Source organism: Heptranchias perlo, chromosome 38 (genome assembly GCF_035084215.1).
Source record: "Heptranchias perlo isolate sHepPer1 chromosome 38, sHepPer1.hap1, whole genome shotgun sequence".
In the NCBI taxonomy this organism is placed as follows: Eukaryota; Metazoa; Chordata; class Chondrichthyes; order Hexanchiformes; family Hexanchidae; genus Heptranchias; species Heptranchias perlo.
Genome location: NC_090362.1, coordinates 8,566,668 through 8,591,112, shown reverse-complemented (window position 1 = coordinate 8,591,112; position 24,445 = coordinate 8,566,668). Strand labels below are relative to the sequence as shown.

The following is a 24,445-nucleotide window of genomic DNA, read 5'->3' as shown; positions in this document are numbered from 1 at the left end:
CAGTACTCCTAAACAGTTGGGATTTCCTTAGCCTTAGCTCTTGCCAACCTGCTAGAGCACAGATAGGTGAGGCATATCCCCACAGGGAGAGGAATTTCCACTGACCCAAAAGGAAACTACTGGTATGAATTTCTCAATAGTTTGGTTTGGGGACTCTGATATATGGCAACGGGTTTGTGTGTGTGTCTACACCTGACTGAACAAAGACAATGTCATTTGCTTTACACTAGACAATATTAGATCAAGATGAAATCCCTGTCAGCGCTCTCACCTGAAGCCTGATCTCTGTCTAAATTGAGGTCTTTCAGATGGTATGGGAAGGTACATTTTAAGTGATGCAAAATGTGGGTCTCTTCCTTTTTTCACAAGGAATCCTTTAAAGCATATTGACTAATAACTCAGAAAATAATACTTGACGCTAAGTTTTGTATGTATTCTGTACCATGCTATAGTGCACACACAATAATTCTTGTTTTAGACAAGATTGTGCTGGACAGGTTATGGCTCCTCCCATTCTTGTACCACATGTATTCTACCTCAATATTAATATTCACCAGATTAAACAGTGTAACTGCCATTGCCTTTAAAGAAATTTTCCATTCAGTCCCTCTACAGTAATTCTTTCTACCACTACAGTTGCCAAAAGTGAACACTTCATGGAAACTGGATGAAAAATTACAGATTTCTGTTTTTTGCCAGACAACTTTGTCCTTCCTTCCCCTATCCCACTATGAAGCAGCCTCTATGAATAAGGTTAGCCTTCCAAAAAACCATAAACGGAGAGACATAAGTAGATAAGTGCCTCACACTCAAAAGTGCATCAGCTAGCAGATGCTTTCTCCTTTAATTGCTACCACTTTGGTTTACAAAAAATAAACATCGGTTCTTTAGAACTCCAATGGCAGTGGGATTTCAGAAAAAATGAGACACAGTGATGCATTTTAAAATGACTGGCTACAGTTTGATGTGTTGAGAAGGCATTTTTCTCCCCACTTCATCTTGTGCACTTCCTATGGCCGTGATTCCCCACACGGTTGGTTTCCAATGCTATCTAGAGTATCAGACAGACATGCTAAGCAGGCCAGCCTGTTGCCATGGAGAATAGCATCCTGTCTTGCTCCTCTTGTACATTTCCTAGCAGCAGGTTCTAGAGCAACATTTAAAAAGGCCTAGGGCAGATCGTCTGTTTGTCCTCTTGGCCAGGACACAACTCATGGGAACCAGCAAGGGAAGGAGGGGGAAGAGAGAATAAAGCTATAAAATAGTTTTTTAAAACATTTTTTTATATACATTCATAATTCACTAGTTGCCCCACGAGTAACCAATCAGCTTTGCTACTGAACAAGAAGCAGTCGTCCTCTTTGTTGACATAATCCTGTCTGGGTGACTATCACAAACCTGAACTGTTACAGACCACAGATCCAGCTTTGCTTTTTCTAAATATTGGTTATGTTGATATTAGAATTAATTGGTGAGCTCAAGCTTTTTAGGATGTAACGTGGCTAGGATACCATATTCTTTCATCGACATAAAATTTCTTGGCTTATTATTTGGATATCATTAACTCGAATAGAACTCAGTTGTTAGCTTATTTTCAAATGATTTTCTCCTAACACTCTTGATATATTGTTTGTTCTGAGCACAGAAACCACATTAAACATCCTCACAGTAACACGCCTCTCACATTAAGACACTCATACCACAATTTCTGATATAAGTCACATTATTTACATCTTTTTCACTAATGGAAAATCATCTAAAACACCCTGTTTGTAACACGCCCTCCCTACTTTTACCTAACACAATTGCTGATGGAAGTTGATCACTTGCTGACAAAGAGACCAACGTGAACAGGTGCTCTGTAACATGCCTGTAACCGCGATGTGCCATTTGTATGCCTCCCTTTGGAGACAGGCCTGGTGTCACTCCAACATTACCATTACATCACCAACCAAGGGTACCAGGTAATTTTGATACAGACATTGAAAATTTTGAACCCTTTCCTTCTGCAGGGTTCACCTGTGCTGCACGCCATTTTATTCTCTTACTACTGAGTCGGGGACCTCGCTTCAGATGTCTGGAAATTCCACTAAATACCTGTACTGCTAGGAGGCAGGTGAAATCCGATTGACCTCGTCCTTTGTTAACTATTTTGGATCTCTTCCATTTGGCATATTTCTGCCCTTCCTTTCCCCTGCTCCCTCTCCCCAACAAGTCGGGAACTCGCCATCAAGTGAACAATCATCAGGGTGGAGGAATTCTGTCACCTTATGGCACTGTCTATTGCCACATTCAACATGCTACACATAATATTTAATAGTAAAATGTTGCTTGAACGTAAAGGTGAAGCTGAAGTGGAACTGTTCACTTTGCTTCAGCACATTTGTAGATCTTTCTATTTTTGGACCCCAGGCTCTGTCTGGTAGGACCAGCTACTGTTCTCACTGCCATCACCTTTCCATATTGAGAAGTGGAAAAAAGTGCCCTAGTACCGTTAGACGTTTTTGTTCTCCACTTCCAATTCCCCATATTCCTATATTTCCTGTTCAGTGTTCACTTGTCCCCTTATAAAACGCGCTTGAGTTCTTTTACGTAAGTGCAACTAGTTGTATTTGTTACTTAACCGCAATAGAAAGTTTACACGAGGAGAAGGATTTTATTGTATTTACTGTGCTGAGGTGCTGGCTAGGAAGTGCATGATCTGCACCCAGTTTATGGTGATCATCTGACAAACTCTTTGTCCTTTAGATCTTGATCTATGAATGGAGATGTGTCAGCTGGATCCTTCAGCTCTGTGAGTCGTATAAATAGACCACTACTGGCACTATGTAGTTGCTCTTTCAGGTTTTGTTCAAAGATTTATCCACAGCAGCAAGACCAGAACCACCATTCAGTCAGTCCAGCACTGCTACGTGACAAGCAATGTCACATGAATGTCAGTTAAAAGTATTAATAGTGAGGTTAAAAGATGAAGTAGGAAGCCTCACTGTTGGTGTCCCTTTTTCAGAAATCAGAATTACATTGTGTTACATCGAAACTACAGCACAGAAACAGGCCATTCGGCCCAACTGGTCTATGCTGGTGTTTAGGCTCCACACGAGCCTGCTTCAGCTAACCCTATCAGGATACCCTTCCATTCCTTTCTCTCTCATGTGCTTATCTAGCTTCCCCTTAAATGCAGCTATGCTGGGTTTTTTTATTCATTCATGGGATGTGGGTGTCGCTGGCAAGGCCAGCATTTATTGCCCATCCCTAATTGCCCTTGAGAAGGTGGTGATGAGCCGCCTTCTTGAACTGCTGCAGTCCATGTGGTGAAGGTTCTCCCACAGTGCTGTTAGGAAGGGAGTTCCAGGATTTTGACCCAGCGACGATGAAGGAACGGTGATATATTTCCAAGTCGGGATGGTGTGTGACTAGGAGGGGAATGTGCAGTTGGTGTTGATCCCATGTGCCTGCTGCCCTTGTCCTTCTAGGTGGTAGAGGTCGCGGGTTTGGGAGGTGCTGTCAAAGAAGCCTTGACGAGCTGCTGCAGTGCATCCTGTGGATGGTACACACTGCAGCCACAGTGTGCTGGTGGTGAAGGGAGTGAATGTAAAGATATGATTCTGTGAGTATGGCTATGTCAGGCTGTTGCTTGACTAGTCTGTAGGACGGCTCTCCCAATTTTGGCACAAGTCCCCAGATGTTAGTGAGGAGGACTTTGCAGGGTTGACTGGGCTTGGGTTTGCCTTTGTCGTGTCCGGTGCATAGTGGTCTGATACCAGGTGGTCCGTCCGGTTTTATTCTTATTATGACTTTTTGTAGCGAGATTCTACAACTGAGTGGCTTGCTAGGCCATTTCAGAGGGCGATTAAGAATCAACCGCATTGCTGTGGGTCTGGAGTCACATATAGGCCAGACCGGGTAATGACGGCAGGTTTCCTTCCCTAAAGGACATTAGTGAACCAGATGGGTTTTTATGACAATCCAGTGGTTTCATGGCCACCATTACTGATACTAGTTTTTTCTTATTCCAGATTTTGCACTATACACCAAATGTGGTCTAGCCAAGGTTCTATACAAGTTTGACATAACTTCTTTGCTTTAAATTCTATCCTTCCAGAAATGAATCCTGCTACTTGATTTGCCTTTTTAATGGCCTTATTAACCTGCATCACTACTTTTAGTGATTTGTGTATCTGTACCCTGAGATCCCTTTGTTCCCCTATCCCATTTAGACTCTTACCCAAGCAGTATGTGACCTCCTTATTCTTCCTACCAAAATGCACCACCTCACACTTATTATATTGAAATTCATTTGCTAATTACATGCCCATTCTGCGAGTTTATTAATGTCCTCTTGCATTTTGATGCATTCTTCCTTTGTATGAACTGCACCCCCAATTTGGTGTCGTCTGCAAATTTTGAAATTGTACTTCCGATTCCCGAATCCAAATCGTTAATGTAAATTGTGAACAACAGTGGTCCCACTACTGATCCCTGGGATACACCACTTCCCACCTTTTGTCTGTCTGAAAAGCTACCCCTAACCCCTACTCTCTTTTCTTCTTTGTAGCCAGCTTGCTATCCATTCTGCTACCTGCCCTCTGACTCCACACGCTCTGTAATGCGGTATATTATCAAAGGCCTTTTGAAAATCCAAATATACTACATCTACTGCATTACCCTTGTCTCTTTCTGTTACTTCAAAGAATTCGTAAGGTTGGTCAAGCATGACTTTCCCTTCTGAAATCCGTGCTGACTATTGTTTATTATATTTTCGTTTCCATTATCTTTCCTACCGTTAAGCTAACAGGTCTATAGTTCCCTGGACTTGTTCTATCTCCCTTTTTAAATATAGGAATAACATTAGCTGTCCACCAGTCCTCTGGCACTATTCCCTTTTCTAATGAATTGGATATATGTAATAGTGCATCTGCTAGCTCCTTCCTAACTTCTTTTAATATTTGCGGATGCAATCCATCTGGAACAGGCGTTTTATCCTCCCTTAGTTTGATTATCAATTATCTGTCTTCCGCCCTCCCCCACCCCATCCCCCCTCTTCTTTCTTAAATGTTTCAATATCTTTTTTGACAATTTCTTCTAATGTACTGCCCACCTTGTTAGTCTCCCTGGTAAATAAGGAGGCAAAGTAACTGTTCAATATTTCTGCCATTTCACTGTGAATTTATCTTGTTAATATGTGAATTTGTTAACTTTAACATTTTACTCCTATTTCAGTCATGAATTTTTAAATTTGTTTAAACAGTGATTTCTGATGACATTATCTAGAAGGGGACACTGAAGGCCTTACTAGCGCTCTGGCATGTTTAACTTTTAAAAAGCTGTCTCCTTGGCACAGTTCACAGATGTAGCATTGGCAGATTGGAGGGCGCACGCCCTCCCAGGTCCTTTATGAAATGCAATAGCTTTAGAACTTCCAGAATATGACACGCTGAATAAATATTTGTGAACAATTGATTTACACTTTGGAACATATAGAATAAGCATAGAATTTTTTTTTGAAAGCAAAACCGTATTTTCTGATTTTGTTTTAAGTTGTATTTTTGTGTTGCTTTCTCTTCACATTTCAGAAATTTTCTTGACCTTCCAAAAAACACCTCATTCACAGAGGTGCTAGTGACTTGGGGTCAGAGACAATGCAGAAGAACCTTCATCCTGCTGTTGCTGCAAGAAATGCTCTGTGCATCTGTCTGTATATATGCCCATGCAGCGCTTTATCCATCGAGGTCAGCTTCTACTGGGAGCAACACTTTTTGAGAGCGGGACATTTTGTGTCGCCACTATCCTGTATCAGAAACACATCTGGACTAGTTCAATTTGTTAGACAGATTTGGATAAATTCAGTGATAGTTGTTACTATATAGTACTGCTTGTCTTTCTAAGTTTTGGCCTTTAAGTTAATATAAACTTTTCTGTTGCCTTGGAGAAGGGCAGTGTATTTGTTGGCCTGAGAAACAATTAAGAGCCATGATGAGCATTTCACTTCACTGAGGAGGATTATTTGAATTGGCAGCTTCTGTGTGCTTGGTGTTGTCAGCCCTTCCAGCATTCCCTGGGGAGATGAAAGCTTCGTCTACTCTTGACTTTCACAAGGGCCTCATTGCCATGCAAATCCATCAGCAGGCAGCCATGCCTTCTTGAAGTGCGAGATACAGTATGCAAATTATAAATTATCGATTTGAATGATCACTTATTTTGTGGTTTCATTTTAATGCGTTTATTCGCAACAGAGTAATGTTAAATTTGCTTTTGTCATTCATTCAGTCCTATTTAACTGTAACAATCCAACTGGAAAGGTGCGCGTTTCAAACAGTTTCCCTGGGAACAAATGACCCTTATTTTGGCCTCCACGTTAAGAATGCTTTTGTATCGTATATAATTATTAAGTTTAATTTGTTTCATAAATAGAGTTTAGAAATAAAATAAGTTGATATTTAATCAATGTTACGAAAGATAATTTTGTTCCTTCAGTATTCCTTTTTCACTTGTTAATTGTATTTCCCAATTTTATCCCTTTTTCTTTTTCTATTTCTTTTTGTAGTGATTTTTCCTGGGGTAAAGTTCCATGGATACAGGCAGCCCACGTGGTCTATCCTGGGGTAAAGTTCCATGGATACAGGCAGCCCACGTGGTCTATCCTGGGGTAAAGTTCCATGAATACAGGCAGCCCACATGGTCTATCCTGGGGTAATGTTCCATGGATACAGGCAGCTCACGTGGTCTATCCTGGGGTGAAGTTCCATGGATACAGGCAGCCCACGTGGTCTATCCTGGGGTGAAGTTCCATGGATACAGGCAGCCCACGTGGTCTATCCTGGGGTAATGTTCCATGGATACAGGCAGCCCACGTGGTCTATCCTGGGGTGAAGTTCTATGGATACAGGCAGCCCACGTGGTCTATCCTGGGGTGAAGTTCTATGGATACAGGCAGCCCACGTGGTCTATCCTGGGGTGATTTTCCATGGATACAGGCAGCCCACGTGGTCTATCCTGGGGTGAAGTTCCATGGATACAGGCAGCCCACGTGGTCTATCCTGGGGTGAAGTTCCATGGATACAGGCAGCCCACGTGGTCTATCCTGGGGTGAAGTTCTATGGATACAGGCAGCCCACGTGGTCTATCCTGGGGTGAAGTTCTATGGATACAGGCAGCCCACGTGGTCTATCCTGGGGTGAAGTTCCATGGATACAGGCAGCCCACGTGGTCTATCCTGGGGTGAAGTTCTATGGATACAGGCAGCCCACGTGGTCTATCCTGGGGTGAAGTTCCATGGATACAGGCAGCCCACGTGGTCTATCCTGGGGTGAAGTTCCATGGATACAGGCAGCCCACGTGGTCTATCCTGGGGTGAAGTTCCATGGATACAGGCAGCCCACGTGGTCTATCCTGGGGTGAAGTTCCATGGATACAGGCAGCCCACGTGGTCTATCCTGGGGTGAAGTTCCATGGATACAGGCAGCCCACGTGGTCTATCCTGGGGTGAAGTTCCATGGATACAGGCAGCCCACGTGGTCTATCCTGGGGTGAAGTTCTATGGATACAGGCAGCCCACGTGGTCTATCCTGGGGTGAAGTTCTATGGATACAGGCAGCCCACGTGGTCTATCAAAACTAGGGCCCATAAATATAAGATAATTACTAATAAATCCAATGAAGAATTCAGGAGAAATTTCTTTACCCAGAGAGCGGTTAGAATGTGGAACTCGCTACCACATGGAGTGGTTGAAGCAAATAGTAATCAATGCATTTAAGGGGAAGCCAGATAAGTACATGAGAGAGAAAGGAGTAGAAGGTTAGGTTGATAGGGTGAGATGAAGTAAGCTAGGAGGAGGCTCGTGTGGAGTGTAAATACCAGCATAGGCCTGTTTCTGTTCTGTAAATTCTATGTAAGGAAGCAACGCAAGCTTGGGACCTGCGTGCCCAGTGGTTAGGCACACTGGGGCACCAGCGCAATACACCACAGGTGGTGGGATGGCACTTTGCACCTTCAGCTCCTCTTGCCAGTACTGGGAGCTGTTTTTTCTTTTCTCCCCTCCTATAGCTCACAGAGGCCCCCAGTGATAGAAAAGTGACTGAAATAGGAAGCAAGGCAATAGATGGACTGCGGTTAGTCCCTGAAATGAAAGAAGAGGGATATAAATAGAAAAGTAAACCATTCACTCAGCCAAAGTGTTTTATCTCCATACACATAACCAAAATAAGTTTTGCATCTACTCACCTGCATTTTCTGATGAAGCAATAATTATTCTGTATTCTCTCTTTCAACAGCCAATGAAAAGGTATCCTTGCCGACAATGCGATCGTTCCTTCAATTCCTCGCACAGCCTGCGGAGACACATCCGAGTCAACCACGATGGCGTCAAGAGAACCTACACCTGTTGGTAAGCATCGCACCAGACCAGCTGTGTTACATGAATGTGTCCAAGTTGCCTGATCAGTTGCTCAATATGAAATTGATCCTCATATCGCACAAGCTCGCCAAAACATTCTATTTGCATATAGTTGCACTGTATCTTACTTTTAATCCAGCCCAGTTGTTGCTGCATCAAAGAAAGAACTGGCATTTGTATAGTGCCTTCCACATTTTCCAGTCACTGTAAAGCCTTTCACAACGAATGAATTACTTTTGAAATATATAGTCATTGTTGTTATGTAGGCAAATGCAGCAGCCAATTTGCCCTACAGCAAGGTGCCACAAACAGCAAGTAAGGTACAATTCAGCCATTTCATTGTCGTGGGTTGGTTGAAGGATAAATGTTGGCCAGGGTACAACCTCATCCTCTCCTTCAAATTGTGCCATCGGACCCTTTGCATGCACCTGAACAGGCAGACAGGGCCTCAGTTTAACATCTCATCCAAAAGACAAACTCAGCTTTATTTGACATATTGCATAATCCCTAAAAATGATCCAATGAACTATAGTTGTACTTGTAGATCTCAAGAATACATCAACCATATGTAGATGCTGTATAATTTTTAGGTTTAATTTTTTTTGTTGAATTGTCTAATTTCTATGCAATGTCTAATTGTCATAAATGTCCCTTTGTCATCTCTACCTTTGCTATTCTATCATATAATCTTCAAACTGTCCCCATCACTGTCATTGCTTTACAAAAATGTGTTGCCCAGTGTACTCCGTAGAATGTTCCTTACTGTTTCCTGTAAACGGCACCCACAGGATTTCAGAGTAAACTGTTCTAGTGCGGAGGGTGCTTTGTGTTGAAGATGTTTGCTGTGTTAGAAGCAGGACATACCGGCACAGAAAGGCAGTGCGCTGAAGCAATGAAAGGAAAAACTGGAAATCTGAAATAAAAGCAGAAAATGCTAGAAATACGCAGCTGGTCTGTCAGCATCTGAACAGAGCAAAGTCAACCATTTTAAAGAAGACAGCAAGTCTAGGAGTCAGTGTTGCAGAGGCTGACTTTTACTTCAGGAGGGATTTGTTTTAAAATACTCATTTTGAAAAGTTTCCTAAAAAAAAAAGAAAATACAATGTTTTTAAAAAAAAAAATACTCAAGCTCAGAATTTCTAAAAAGCCGTCTCCAGTCAATGTACATGCAGCCCACACGCACTGGAGCAGTGGGGGAATGCAGACGTAGCATCCCATTGGGATTTCTGCTTCCATAATTCGACTATGGAAATTGAGAACCTAGAGGGAAAATCTTTAAAACTATATAGATATGCCTGGGATAGATCTAGGGTGGGTGTTTATATAAGAACAGCAGTAGGCCATTCAACCCCTCGAGCCTGTTCATTTATTCCATTAAATTATGGCTGATCTGTACCTCAACTCCATTTAACCCGCCTTTGCTCCATATCTCCACAAACTGTAGTTTCCCTTAGAGTTATCACCATATTTAATATTAAAACCAGAAGAGGATTTGAGGACACAAAGATTTTTTGGCTTTTGGATGCTGGATGATGACGTTAGGCATGCACTTAGCACCTCAAATTCCCCCACCCCCCACCTGACATACTGTGTAAGAAATAAAAGTGCATGAGTCAGTTTGATAGTAAAAAGCCAATGTAGCAGAAGCGAGACTTGGAACTTCTACAGCTCGAGTAAATGGACAGCAAATGTGCACACAGTCAGTGTTGTAATTTTGTTGTAATATATAAACCGTAAGACCCAGCACCTTGCTTTTACTGGGGTAGTCTTAAAAGTTGAAGAAATTCACTCACAGAATTCATACCATCAGCCTGACAGCTGATAAAAATCTGCATGAAGCTGCTTGTTATAAACATTACGTTATGGAACTCTTGGTACCAAATTTCTTGGCAGTTCAGTTCTAAGAAACTATTATGACTCCACAACAATCACCAAGTATTTGAAAGAGATTATAATGTGGCTGAATCATCAAGTATTACGCAAGGCCACTGAGTGCTTGAAAGGGTGCTTTTTTATTCCCAATTTTTTTTCTCCCCTCCTTTTCTCAAGGCAGTGGCCCATGTCTGGAGTGCACAGTTCCACATACCCAGCAGCCCTGCAGAACCTTTCCCAAGTGGGTGTTCTTCATGTGTAAGCCAGAATGGTACATGTCAGCAGGTTATTTGTATGGGTGCAACCAAGCTCAGTGCTTTCCTGACCTGACATACATACGTGCAAATATACATATGTACATGCATGTGTGTGTAGATCACCCATGGCGTCGATCTGGGTGTGTCAAGAGAAGACAGTGGTGTAGAATATAGTGGTGCTGCACCACCTAGTGGTTATACCCTGTAATTAGCACCATCGAGACTATTTACAGAGAGTTCACATTGTAACTGATTGCGTTGGCATTTTGAACGTTCATATAAAAGGCGTGACCAAAGTCATGACAAGAAGCGGTGAAGTTCGTGGACAGGAAATGCACTTGTTCACAGGACTTTTAACATAATACTAGTCGATCTCCCATTGCGTTGCAGATGCAGACACGCCTGACCAGGGATATCAGGTTTCCGTGAACCTGCAGGCAGAACTGTCAGAAATTCCATTTGTTGGAATACCTTTATGGACAAAAGCTTCCAAATGCACTAACAAAGCTGAAAAGTTATTCTTCGTATCAAAAAACCTCACATTCAGTTCAGTTTATCTTTTAAAGCAGGCAGAATTCACTCTGTGAAGCAGGAGGCTTCATGCTGGATTCTTTTCCTAGGCCAGGCAATCATTTATTTCCTACAGGAACAAAACTTTAGACAACTCGACCACCAAACAGGTATTAGCCAAATTGATTTGAAGATCATATTTTATCCCTGGTCTAAAAATATCATTGAAAATTGGAGCCCATTCTGCTCCTGCTTACCGCCACACCATGGGCCAGTAATAAAACCAGCATCACTAAAACAGATTATCTGCGTATTAGCTCATTGCTGTTTGTGGGACCTTGCTGTGCACAAATTGGCTGCTGTGTTTTCCTACATTACAACAATGACTACACTTCAAAAGTACTTCATTGGTTGTAAAGCGCTTTGGGACATCCTGCGTTAGTGAAAGGCGCTATACAAACGCAATTCTTTTTTGTATATACTTTCACTGAGCATTATTGGCTTAATCTGCCAGATTGAGGTGGTCTAGACTTCACCATGGCTGTGCTGCAAGCTGGCACCAACATTTAGGTTCTAGAGTGCCCAGTCTAGTAGTCTTTGCAGTACATTTGTGCCATTTAGCTGTAGGTGAAGGCTGAGTAAATGAGGAAGCTGGGTTACTGATTATAAGTACAATAGCTCAACCTCAGCATGAAAAGCTTCCTCCTTCCCCTTGCTTTTCTTTTCAACCAGTACAGCCTCTGACAGTTTTGTTAACTTATTTACATTCTCCCGTTCTTCCTAATCGCTCTGTCTGCTGCCGCCTTCAATCAAACAACTAAAGTGTGGCTCATAGCGAGATATTAAATACAATATGAGGGGAAGCAAGAACATCTGGCCTGAAGTTCTTAAAGGACAGTATTTCTGGGGGGTTTTTTCCACCCAGTGGATAATAGAGTATTAGTTTGTAGGTGACTGTTGAACTACATTTTGAAGAATAAGCACTTTTATACCTTCAGTAGGAATTCTGACAATCAGTCCACTCAAAAGAATTCAAACATTTATCAGTATCAGCAGGCCAGAGAGAAATATAAAACAGCAGTACTGCTTATGAGTAGGCATGATGGGTCAGGGTGGGCTGGGCCAGGCCAGAAAGGACTTTGGACTAGTAACACAGCAGCACAACCTGTATCTTATAAATTGTATTTTTTTAAACCCATGTGCAGTCAGCTGGCTGAGGAAAGAAAATAGCCACTGACAATGTTTGATTGGTTTACCTCCTTTATTTTATTAATAGTGGTAGATAACTGCCTGTTACAAATGGAAAAACAAAATAGGTCCAAGTCTTCTAAAGTGGAAGATGACCTGTTTATACAAGCTGTAAAACCTTTCGGTATTATAAGAAAGACAGACTTGCATTTATATAGCGCCTTTCACAACCTCAGAACGTCCCAAAGAACTTTACAGCCAATGAAGTACACTGTTGTAATGTAGGAAACACGGCAGCCAATTTGCACACAGCAAGGTCCTACAAACAGCAATGTGATAATGACCAGATAATCTGTTTTAATGATGTTGGTTGAGGGGTAAATGTTGGCCAGGACACTGGGGAGAACTCCCCTGCTCTTCTTTGAAATAGCGCCATGGGATCTTTTACGGCACCTGAGAGGGCAGACGGGATCTCAGTTTAATGTCTCATCCGAAAGACGGCACCTCTGACAGTGCAGCACCCCCTCAGTACTGCATTGGGAGTGTCAGCCTGGATTATGTACTCAAGTCTCTATTAATATTTCCTGTCATCATTTCCAGGTACTGCACGGATGAAAAGCACTTTTTTGCCAAGCGCTTCATGCTGGAGAAACACATCAACCTAATGCACGGCATCAAAAATCCAGACTTCAGCCAGATGCCGAAAGCTGTGCTCCCAGGCACGGACACAACAGTGGTGAGCCCTCCCTCCCCATTTCTAGATGTTGTTTTAAGGTGGACACCAAAGATTTTGCTCCGTGGGAAGGCAGTAGGATGTGGGCGGATGCCTGGAATTCCCTGCATCAGGTGGAGCTGATCAATGGGGGTTAGAAGGCAGGAGTGAGATACTTCCAAGCAGGCAACATGGAAATCGGTAGCGGAGTATGTTGTTTACCTGTGTACTTGGGTGGGGATTGACAAGGAGGATAGACTAGCAGATAATAAACAAAGGATGAAGTTGTCTGGGTTTTGAGGACTGGTTTTCCAGGACTCAAAGGGGCCACATCTGACTTATGTGCTACAGTTTGGATACAACTCAATGGGAGCAAAATATAGCATAAGTCCCAGAAATAAAGGGGACAGTGATCCATCCCAACTACACCAGCTGGTCTTATACATTTAGCAGAAGATATTTTCATAGAACCATACAGCACAGAAGGAGGCCATTCTGCCCATGTGCCTGTGCCGACTCTGTGAAAGAACTATCCAATTAGTCCCTCTCCCCTGCCCTGCAATCTTTTCCTTTCCAAGTATATATACAATTCCCTTTTGAAAGTTACTATTGACTCTGCTTTTCCAAGGCTCTTGTTGGCTGAAAGTACACTGATTGCAGTTGGATGGGTGTATGGTGCAGAAAGAGTCAACAGGACATGTAAATATAACCATGTGATGAGCACTGATCTTTCGTCAGTCTGAATGCTCAGATACTGAGTTTGGGATTTCTCGGAGCCCTGCTGTGGGGCACATTGCTTTAATAGACCACCTCCTGGGCACATGGCACACCTGCAAGCAGTATGAGATGATGCAGCTTTACACCTCATTTCCTACAAACTGTGGAGTTCCAAAAACAATGCAAAAAGATACAGCATTGGGCAAAAATTAGTATTTAATAATAAATAAAACCAAAGAGAGCAGCAGGATATGCAAAACAGTGAGTTTTTGTTTATTAGTTGATGTTAAAAAAAACTAGATGTTTTATCCTTTTCCATCATGAATGGGCCTGTGGAAACTCAATGATCTATCTGCAGTGTGTGCTACCACAGGATGCACTGCAGCAACTCGCCAAGGCTTCTTTGACAGCACCTCCCAAACCCGCAATGTCCACCACCTAGAAGGACAAGGGCAGCAGGTGCATGGGAACAACACCGCCTCCCAAGTCCCCCTCCCATGTCACGCCACTCTGACTTGGAAATATATCGGCCTTTCCTTCATCATCACTGGGTCAAAATAATGGAACTCCCTACCTGACAGCACTGTGGGAGAACCTTCACCACACTGACTGCAGCGGTTCAAGGTAGCGGCTCACCACCACCTTCTCGAGGGCAACTAGGGATGGGCAATAAATGCCGGCCTTACTAGCGACGCCCATATCCCGAAAATGAATTATTTTAAAAATTCATATTTTGCAATGCATTATTGCTTAGAGAGTTTCTTATGATATCTAATTGTTGTTTTCTGTTTGAGGAGGGCTCACCTGGAAAACGATTGGCTAGTGACACTGAAGCAGGTGAGCAGCCCAACTCTGACACAATAACATCGCTTCCCAAGAAGCTGAAGGTCGCAGTGTTCAAGCAATACACATGTTCCAAGTGTGGCTATATGACCAAGAGTGGAGCCGACTTCCAGGAACACATACCTCAGCACAAGTCTGATGGCTCAACCTTCCAGTGTTCACAGTGTGGCCTCTGTTATACATCTCCGCTCTCTCTGAACAGACACCTCTACATCGTCCACAAACTCAAGGAACCAGAGAAGGTTCAAGCTGCCGATGTGGTTAGTGAAAATGGGCAAGATGAACACAATGGGGAATCAAACACTACTTCAGAGGAAGGTGTAGATCTTCAGTGCCAAGTCTGCAAAAGCATCTTTGACAATGAAACAGCATTGAGCGCTCATGTTCGGACTCATGGGATGAGGTTTATATTATCCAAGCAGAATGGAGGATCAGAGCAATGACTGCACCGGCACTGAGAGGAGACTTTTTAATCCTTCTCCATCCTGAATGGGTCTGCAGTGACCCCAGTGACGAACCTGCATTCATAGATACATAACACAACAACATATAAACAAGTAAAGGAAAGTGGTACTCATTCAAAGCTGATGGACAAGATTCTCCCTGCCCTTTTAAAGGTCCATGAGAGTGAACCAAGTGTTGCTTCAGGATCCACCTTCCTGCAAACACTATTTTTTATTTTTCTTGCCGGTGTCTAACAGTAGGTTTTATATTTTGTACAACCCAATGCACAAGCAGAACTTCACAGGGAAAGCAAGCCAAAGATATTTTCTGCACCCTCCAGATCTTGACGCCCTCAAACATTTGTGATACGTTTTTACGTATTCTGTGGTTTCGCACTTGCGTGTCACAAGGCCAGCTTTCAGTTGAACCCTGCCACAGTCCTGGGTAGCTCCGAGTCCATACTTTCAGAAGGAGAGGCATGTCCTACTGCTTTTGTGTTGGGTCAGAGTTGGGAGTTGAAGGTTCTTGTCTCTTTTTTTAAGCAAATTAAGTGGCTCAAAGTGAATGGCTGCCACCCTTTTTAAAAAGAAAAATCTCAATTTGATATGCATACAGTAAAGGTTCACAACGTGACGTAGCATGTTTTAAATACCTTTGTCTCCCCCTCCCTTATTTAGCACTAAGTAGATAGGTTATACTGTGAGTAAATCTCTGCAGTCCATGGCGGTGGAACTCTCCTCCTCTGTTGTCCCTTTCGTTCGTATTTTTGGAGAGCAATCCCAGTGCACCTTTGAGATAATGCTTTTCCTCCTTTTGCGTTTTAACTTTTTTTCTAGATTAGTGTCCTCCATTCTTCTTGCCTGTCGCCCTGCTGACACAGCACCTTGCGATTCCGTTCCGAACGAACGTGTCTCCAGCACGTGTCTTCAACTGCTTACATTGTAGTATGAACCTCGGTGAACAGAATAAGGTCATTAATACAGGCACAATGAGAGATGTCAGACAGTTGCTTACTGTAAAATCATGCTTACAAATCACACCACTACCTTTCCTTGCATTTAGTGGTTTCAGTACAAAAAAATTGCACCTCTGTGTGTATGCAATGCAGAAGCGTTGCTCAAAAATGTGAGTAATTAGAATCGTAGACTCACAGCACAGAAACAGGTCATTTGGTCCTTCCAGTCTGTGCTGGTGGTATTCTCCACATGAGCCACCTAATCTAATCCCACTCTTTCACTTCCTCCCCATGTCCTTTTTAATATTCCTCTTTTTTCAAGCAACTGTCTTGATTCCCTTTTAAAATAATTTATGGGCTCTGCTTGAAAACAGTCTGTGGCAGAGAACTCCACATTCTAATTATCCTCTTGTGTAAAGAATGTTTTTCTAACCTCCTCTTTAACTCTTTAGAGGAAAGGAAAAACTAGAGGACAAGTCAGCCGGGGCACCTCACAGCACCTGGTTTAAAAGAAGCCTGGGCCAATTAGGAAGAGCTGCATGTTCTCGATGGAGAGGGTGACCTAAAGCGCCCCAAAGCAAAACTTCTCAAAAGGACCAGATAACCTCTTGAGAACTGGTTCTACGTTTCTAAACCTCCCAGAACATTCCAAACGCGGGCAAGCAAGCTGCACTGCACTACTGTGGAATGAGAGGAAAAGCCAGTAAACCATTCGCAGCTTTTAGACAAAAAACACTCTGCTTGTTGGAATTGGAACGGTCTGGCTGGTATTAGTCTTGGTTTATTGAGAGCAAATGTAAGGAATCTTACAACACCAGGTTATAGTCCAACAATTTTATTTTAAAATCACAGGCTTTTGGAGATTATCTCCTTCGTCAGGTGAGTGAGTCCATCACCAGCATCTCCACATCATTATTGAGGGCAAGCTGCTTTGTAATCGTTTCTGTCCCATACTGTTCTGAAAGCAGGGGAGCTGCTCACAATTGTTAATTTACAACACCCCTTATCAGGAGGAGTCACCACAAACACTCTGGTCGCCAGAATTTGAATTACAATTTAGTTTTTTAATTGTGTCACACAAATGTGTGGTTATAAATAGAATTACTGACTTGCTCCAGGAATGTAATTCAAATTGTGACTTCTGGAAGTGTGTAGCACTTGCCATTCAGGCCCTGAGGGGGCTTACCTGCCCGACCTCACTGGGATTGATTTGCCAAGTTTTCTGGTTCTCCCTGAGCACACTGTGCTCATCAGGCGCTGGCAAGGTACAAGTACCCTCCAGAATTCGGGTTGGGCATTTGAATGGGTTTTATTAGGGTTTCACTCTACGCAGACCCCAGTTTGAGGTATAAAGTGCGTCGGGCCAAACATGGTCAACGTCAGTCAGACATTTTGTATCACTAACTATTCCATTGAAATGTAAGATGCAAAATGTCTGTTTTGCAAAGTTGCAAATTAACAGCACAGTCTCCAACAGACAATCCAGCAGTGAGATTTTCCTTAACTTCAAAAAACAAACTATGTGATCAATCACAACTACAAAATTAGCTATTACATATTATCCTGTCTGTTACACTAAACCACAAGGAAAATTACTGAAAGCATGAAATAGAGTTTTTAAAAAGTAAATGATTAGAACTGAAAATTACTTTTGATACTGGGACGGAATTTCCGCCCATTCTCAGTTAATTGGAGGAAATCTGTTTGCATTCTTAATGTTGCAGAAACTCATTTTGCATTGCACACCAAAGTGAAGATCCAACTCTGGTGCTGGCTACCAGAGACTTGTGTGGGTCACTGAATTCATATAAAGTAGCCAAACAACTGATGACCACTAGCCCACTCCTATCAATTAAATCTTTGAACCCTGATATGACCAGTTAGCTGGGACGTATTAGGATGATACCAGTTTTTATGGTACAGAGAGATTTTCTGGATCGTGCAGATCGCTTCAGGTGGTGAAATTATTTAATTTCAAAGGTTTTTTATGTTAGTTGGAGATTATGGGCTGCGGGCACGATGCTAAGGCAGGAGCGAGGTGGCTGTGTCCTGTGCAGGTGTCCAAACAACACGGCGCGTTGGGTGTACTGAATGGCGCTCGCACTTTCCTACTGTCTTTCCTCTCCCCCGTTACAGGGCGTCCAAAGGGAGCCTTGTTTGTTTGGAAGGTTAGAAAGGTGCTTTTCCTGTCGGTCTAGCTTGTGCATTGGCTTGTTTTTTTCAGTCTCTCCGTGCCCATTTAAAGTGGAGGTTGTAGAAGAATGTCCAGTGACCCCCACTCACCTTGCTGTAAATCACTTCAGAGCGCAGCTGAAGCCATTTAATGGGAGCATCCCTGACTCCCCTGACCCCTACCCCGGGACGAGTGATACATTCCCTTTTGTTCACTCGCTCCCATTAAGCAGACACTGTAGAATGTATGGGATTGAATCAGAGTCTGTGCCAATGTTCCCTTTGTAAATGGGCAGTGCCATTAGGAAGGATGCTCATTAATTGGCTCATGCACTGCCATTCCCCCTGGTGCCCGTGTGAATGGCACTAAAGTAATTTACAGGAGGACCAAATAAAGTATTTTAAAAGAATAAAGAAACAGAACTGGTGTAATTCCCTGCTTAAATGACCACTGTACTGTATCTTACTTAAATTTTATAAGATTAATTTCTTTAAAGAAAAATGTATCTCCCATATTACTCAATTTTATAAATTACTTTGGAGATTTATATTTAATTGTAGTCATATTGACTAAAATTTTCACGTGAACTTTCTATTTAAGTGCTATACTACCTTACGCTGTTGTGTTCACGTGTTCTGTGTTATATTACACTTAAAGGGGACATCCCAAACTCCAAGAACAACTGTCGACACACACGTACTACTCTCCTCTGTTTCCCAGGAAAGATTCATTTTTAATCTTTTCATCGACATAGTGCAGTTCCTGCTGAGTGGCTTCCTCAGCCTACTTGGTCCAAAGAGGTTGTTAGCTTGTGTTGACTGTGTTAGATGAAATTAGTAAATGTGAGTAAATGCTGGGAGCTGGATATTCAGAGTGTTCTGTGTATTAATTGGAGTCTGGAGTTTACCTCTTAATATTTTTTGAGCCAGAATTCAGCTCTATTATTTACTGATAAACAGTCAAAATAATTTAAAATATTTATCTTATGGAATTCAGCTCTGTTCACTTCCTTATTTCAATGTTTTTTGATACAACATATACAGACATTTGTACTTTTTGATAAATGTGTATAGTAGCGTGTAGAGAAACGTTTTGCAAGGTAACCTGTGTAGTTTGCTAAGGGTAGATCTACATGTTATCAGGGATTTTCCCCCGCCCCAAGCCATCACCTCTCTATTTAATCTGCATTGGCCTCTGTGCCTTCTTATTATGTTTACTTAAAAATATTTCAAATAAAAGCAACAGAAAGTGAATTTTTAACGGCCTCTTGTTCAGTCTGTTATCTTTATCTTGCTGTAACCAGTCCTCTTTAAATATTTACTTAATATATTTTTCAATTGTCTAGTGGCAGTGCTTACGGTAAGTCAGAGGATGCACTGTTTTACAAGGCAAAGAATATTATACCATGTAGAACACTTATTCTACAGTAAAATGTTTCCCTTAATGCTGCAAAGTTTAATATCCGTTAAGTGAACACTTAGTTAATTGATTCCTGTATGAATTCAGAGAATGCAGACATTCTGGCTCGGGTGTTTTGTGTTGCTTTCCTTTGTTTCTTCATACTTATTATTGAAGTGTGACAGATAAGTGTAATGGGCAAGAAATGTGTACTAAATGTACCACTTTTGTAATAGCTGGTCTCCCATGATGTTGCCCACAGGCAGTTTGAGGACCCAAGTGTTCTACAAAGAAGTGGATTTTCTCTGGTGTTGCTCGTGGTGACTGTTTTGTTTCAGTAAAGTAACACTGGGTTTGTGAAAATTCGGGAGGAGATGTAGGAACAGCTAAGGGGACTGGAGAAGTGAGTAGTTTGGGAAAAGTAGTGAGTATTTGGGGTGGCTGGTACTTGGGGTAGAAGAGTGAATAGCTAAGGGACAGGGAGGGACATTCAGGGTAACCAAGGGGGTAATTGGTACTTGGTGTGAAATGGTGAGAATTTGGCTAAGGAAAGTGAGCACTTGGAGGGATAGTAAATAATGGGAGGCAATAGTTAAAATTTTCAGGGGAAGATGGAGAACTTGGGGGTAGTGAGCAGCAAAGGGTCAGTGAGCTGTTGAGTTACTGAACAGTGTGGAGTAGGCACCCATGGCATATCGGGTAATGGACATTTGGAAACCATGGATACTGGAGAGTGGTGAGTGCAGACATTTTTACTCAAACATCACCGAGATAGATGGCTAGCACCACCGCAGTTCTTTGGCATCAAATTGAGAAACAACATCTGGTGAATACCGAAAGCCAGAAAACCTAACAATCAGAGTCTGACACAAAATCAATCTGCCAGGTATTTCACTAACCAGCTTCAACGACTCGTTGATATCCTGAAAAACGCAAGCATCCATTCTATGTCAAGTGACCTAAATTAATTATTCATTGACAGGTCCTCATCATTGACTTCATCTTAAGCAGAATTCTAAAAAGTTGGGGAATTGGAATTGCTGGGAATGCTACTGTACTGGAGAAATTTTGTCTGATTACGCTCATGTGAAACGCCTTGGAACGTTTTACTACGTTAAAGGCGCTATATGAATGCAAATTGTTGTCGATTGATTCAGCATTTTGAAATACGCTAGTTATGAAAGAGTGTAATCTGGCACCTCATGTTTTTGACTGAAGTGGAGGGATTTCTCCAGTACAGTAGCATTCCCAGCAATTCCAATTCCCCTACTTTTTGGAATTCTGCTTAAGATGAAGGAAGTCAATGGTGAGGACCTGAAAATGAATAATTAATTTAGGTCGCTTGACACAGAATGGATGGTTGTATTTTACAGGATATCAACGTTGAAGCTGATTAGTGAAATACCTGGCAGGTTGATTTTGTGTCAGACTCTGATTGTTAGGTTTTCTGGCTTTCAGTATTCACCAGATGTTGTTTCACAATTTGATGACAAAATGTCAGCTCTTTGCAAAGCAGATGGAATACTGTAACAATTAACCAACTGGATTCAAACAAAGGAACCAATTTGAACATCATGTAAGTAGCCCATTGACACCAGACTCACCGCAATGTAATTATAAAGTCCAGCCTATAATCTGAACATAAACAGCGAGTCTACTTGATTACAAACGGTTGAAATAGATTTTTTTTTCCCCCTCTTATCTCTGGGACATTGGGTTGAACTCCAGTCTAGACATTGAGTGAAAGCTTCATCTCTCTGCTGGTTAATTGGGACTGAGCAGTCAAGACTTCACAGTCAATGAAATATAGCCTACCTATTATAAAACTTCCTAGAGCCCTGACTTTACGAGTTTTCCGATTCAGGGTGCTGTTCCTCTTTTAAATTCGCTGCTCAGTGGGACAGCACCTGAATTATATCATATGATACAATTGACTTTAGATCAACACATTCCTGCTCCAAGCATGGAATTCTATGTCCTGTTCACTACCATTATATAGAATTTGTGATCCATGCAAAATTCTGATTAAAGAATAAAATGTTCCCCATTCGTCAAGTTCTTAATATTTTATGCACATTAAAAGTAATGAATCCTCTGCCAAATTTCACCTCGGGCAGCACCACATTTTAGAGGTCCAGCTCCCTTTGTTCAATGATATGTTGAAGTTCTTTCTATTCTTAATTGGGTTGCTGCTTGAATGATTCAAATATGTTTGTGATTTGTAAATTGGTTAAATTTATCTCTGGTTTCTAGAAATCTAGATCTGTGTATAACCCTAATTAACAGCAACAACGACTTGTATTAATATAGCACCTTTAACATAGTAAAACCTCCCAAGGCGCTTCACAGGAGCGTAATCAGAAAATATTTGACACAGAGCCACATAAGGAGATATTAGAAACAGAAAATGCTGGAGACGCTCAGCAAGTCATCTGTGGAGAAAGAAACAGTGTTAATGTTTCAGGTCGAAGACCTTTTGTCAAAACTGGCAGATGTTAAAGGAGTTAAAGTTTTTGAGCAAGTACAGAGCCAGGGAAAGGGAGGGAAGGAGGGGAGAGGAAGAAAGAACAAAAAGGAAGGTCTGTGATAGGGTAGAGGGCATGAGTGATTAGATGACAAAAGGGGATTATCATTTAATCACTCTTGCCCTCTACCCTATCACAGACCTTCCCTTTTGTTCTTTCCTCCCATCCTTTCCCTGGCTCTCTACTTGCTCAAAAACTTTAACTCTTTTATCATCTTCCAGTTCTGATGAAAGGTCTTCGACCTGAAACATTAACTCTGTTTCTTTCTCCAGAGATGCTGCCTCACTAGCTGAGCTTCTCCAGCATTTTCTGTTCTTATTTCAGATTTCCAGTATCCGGAGTATTTTGCTTTTGCTTAAGGAGATATTAGGACAGGTGACCAAAAGCTTGGTCAAAGAGGTACGTTTTAAGGAGCGCTTTAAAGGAGGGGAGGGAATTCCAGGGCTTAGGGCCTAGGCAGCTGAAGGCACGGCCGCCAATGGTGGAGCGAAGGAAATCGGGGATGCGCAAGAGGCCAGAATTGGAGGAGCGCAGAGATCTCGGAGGGTTGTAGGGCTGGAGGAGGTTACAGAGATAGGGAGATCTGCAGAGAATTAAAGCTTTAACATTTCTTGGTAAGCTAGTTCTGGGTTTATCAGCACTTACTAAAGTTGCACAACCTCAGAGAGAAGATGGTTGCCTACCAATGTCTCTTGGTTATTTAGCGGGAGTGCGACTACTGGACTGACGCATTATATTGGAAAATACATTGCACAAAGCATCAGGTTTTGTAGCTCAGTCAGTGACTGGCCATAGTTAGATTCAGAGACAAATCCAAGATTCAAAATTAATCAGTAGTCAAAGTACCTTCAATTCCAGAGCAGTCGAGTCCTAGCAGCTTTGCAATATTGGTTTAGAACATAGGATTAATTCAAGGACAAAAAAAGACCATTCGACCCATCAAACTCGTCCCTCTACTACCCCACTAACATGGCCGAGGATTCACCTCCCTCAGCCCAGTGTCCAACTGAATCTTGAGGTCACTTAACATCTTTACTTCCATTACCTTACCCGATAGATCATTCCATGTGTTTATCACCCTATGAGTAAAGAATCTTTTTCTAGGATCTGTTTTAAATTCTTTTCTCACTAACTTAAATTTATCTCTTGTTCCATTAGCCCTTTAGATTGTAAAGATTAAACTTGTACTCCACCGTTTGGCTATGTATCCCAACATTACACTTGCGATTCCCCCATCGCAGCGTCTAACAGCTTCCTGTTACAACTGCTCTATCGGGAAGGTCACTGCAATATTAACCACTCTGCGTAAAGAGGTACATTTCCTGGCATCAGTCCTTAGCTTACCTTTTACCAATCTGTACTTGTGTCCTTTTATCCTAGTGGTTTAACTTGATAGGGTGCTCAAGATTAACCTTATCTACTCCACTAAGTATCTCATATACCTTTATATGATGTGTTAAATAAGGAGGAAATAACTGAGGATGAAGGTTTGGAAGAGCGAAGAACAAACAAATGAAAGTACTTTTATCTTAAGCAAATACTGCAAATCCACCATGAGAGTTGAATGAAAACAGATTTTTTGATAATGTAAATAACTGAGTATGAGTTTTGGGAAGGAAGAAATAAAGTTACGTACATCTTAAGCAAGTCTTGTAAAGTGGTAGGTAAGTTGTATTATAAATATATCTAGGAGGCCTGTGTCTTTATATCATTATCTTCACATTGGTCATGTGATATACAGCTTCATTAAAGAAAGGAAAGAAAGACTTGCATTTATATAGCACCTTTCATGATCTCGGGACGTCCCACAATGCTCTATAGGCAATTAAATGCTTTTGAAGTGTAGTCACTGTTATAGGAAGTGCGGCAGCCAATTTGCGCACAGCAAGGTCCCACAAACAGCGATGAGATAATGACCAGATAATCTATTTTAGTGATGTTGGTTGAGGGATAAATATTGGCCAGGACACCGGGGAGAACTCCCCTGCTCTTCTTCGAATACTACCGTGAGATTTTTATTTATGTCCACGCGAGAGGGCAGACGGGGCCTCGGTTAATGTCTTGTCCAAAAGACGGCACCTCTGACAGTGCAGCACTCCCTCGGTACTGCACTGGACTGTCAGCCTAGATTTTGGGCTCTCATCTCTAGAGGGGGACTTCAACCCACAACTTTCTGATTCAGAGGCGAGAGTGCTACCAACCGAGCCACAGCTGCTACCTAAATTTGCTGTATTACAGCGAAGGGAAAGCCACTGTCCTATTTAAGCTGCAGTGGCACAACAGTAAACAGCAGAACCGCACTCCGGGCGAGCAATGGCACAGGAGGTCAACTAGTGCTCATTTCATTTCATTAGGAGGTGCCAAAAGGAGGCCAGATGCCTCCCCATAGGGAAGGAGGGACGCTCACAGGCTGCATTGGTTCATCTCAAAGTACTGATTTCAGAGCAGCTTTGGCAAAG

At 42.1% G+C, this 24,445-nt stretch overlaps 1 protein-coding gene across 4 annotated transcripts in view; it reads left to right on the top strand.

Annotated features, from left to right (window-relative positions):
- The window catches only part of znf592 (zinc finger protein 592), a 133,907-nt gene extending 114,584 nt beyond the window's left edge, over positions 1 to 19,323 (top strand). For 2 of the 4 annotated variants that reach the window (XM_067973388.1, XM_067973387.1), the window contains 3 exons: positions 8,271 to 8,383; positions 12,820 to 12,955; positions 14,443 to 19,323. In XM_067973388.1, coding sequence (XP_067829489.1) covers positions 8,271 to 8,383; positions 12,820 to 12,955; positions 14,443 to 14,934 — 741 coding nt within the window. In that variant the 3' untranslated portion in view covers positions 14,935 to 19,323. Of the gene's footprint in view, positions 1 to 5,573; positions 6,361 to 8,270; positions 8,384 to 12,819; positions 12,956 to 14,442 lie in introns of those variants that run through there. The other 2 variants (XM_067973389.1, XM_067973390.1) reach the window with 2 other exon arrangements.
- Positions 19,324 to 24,445: the final 5,122 nt, after the last annotated feature.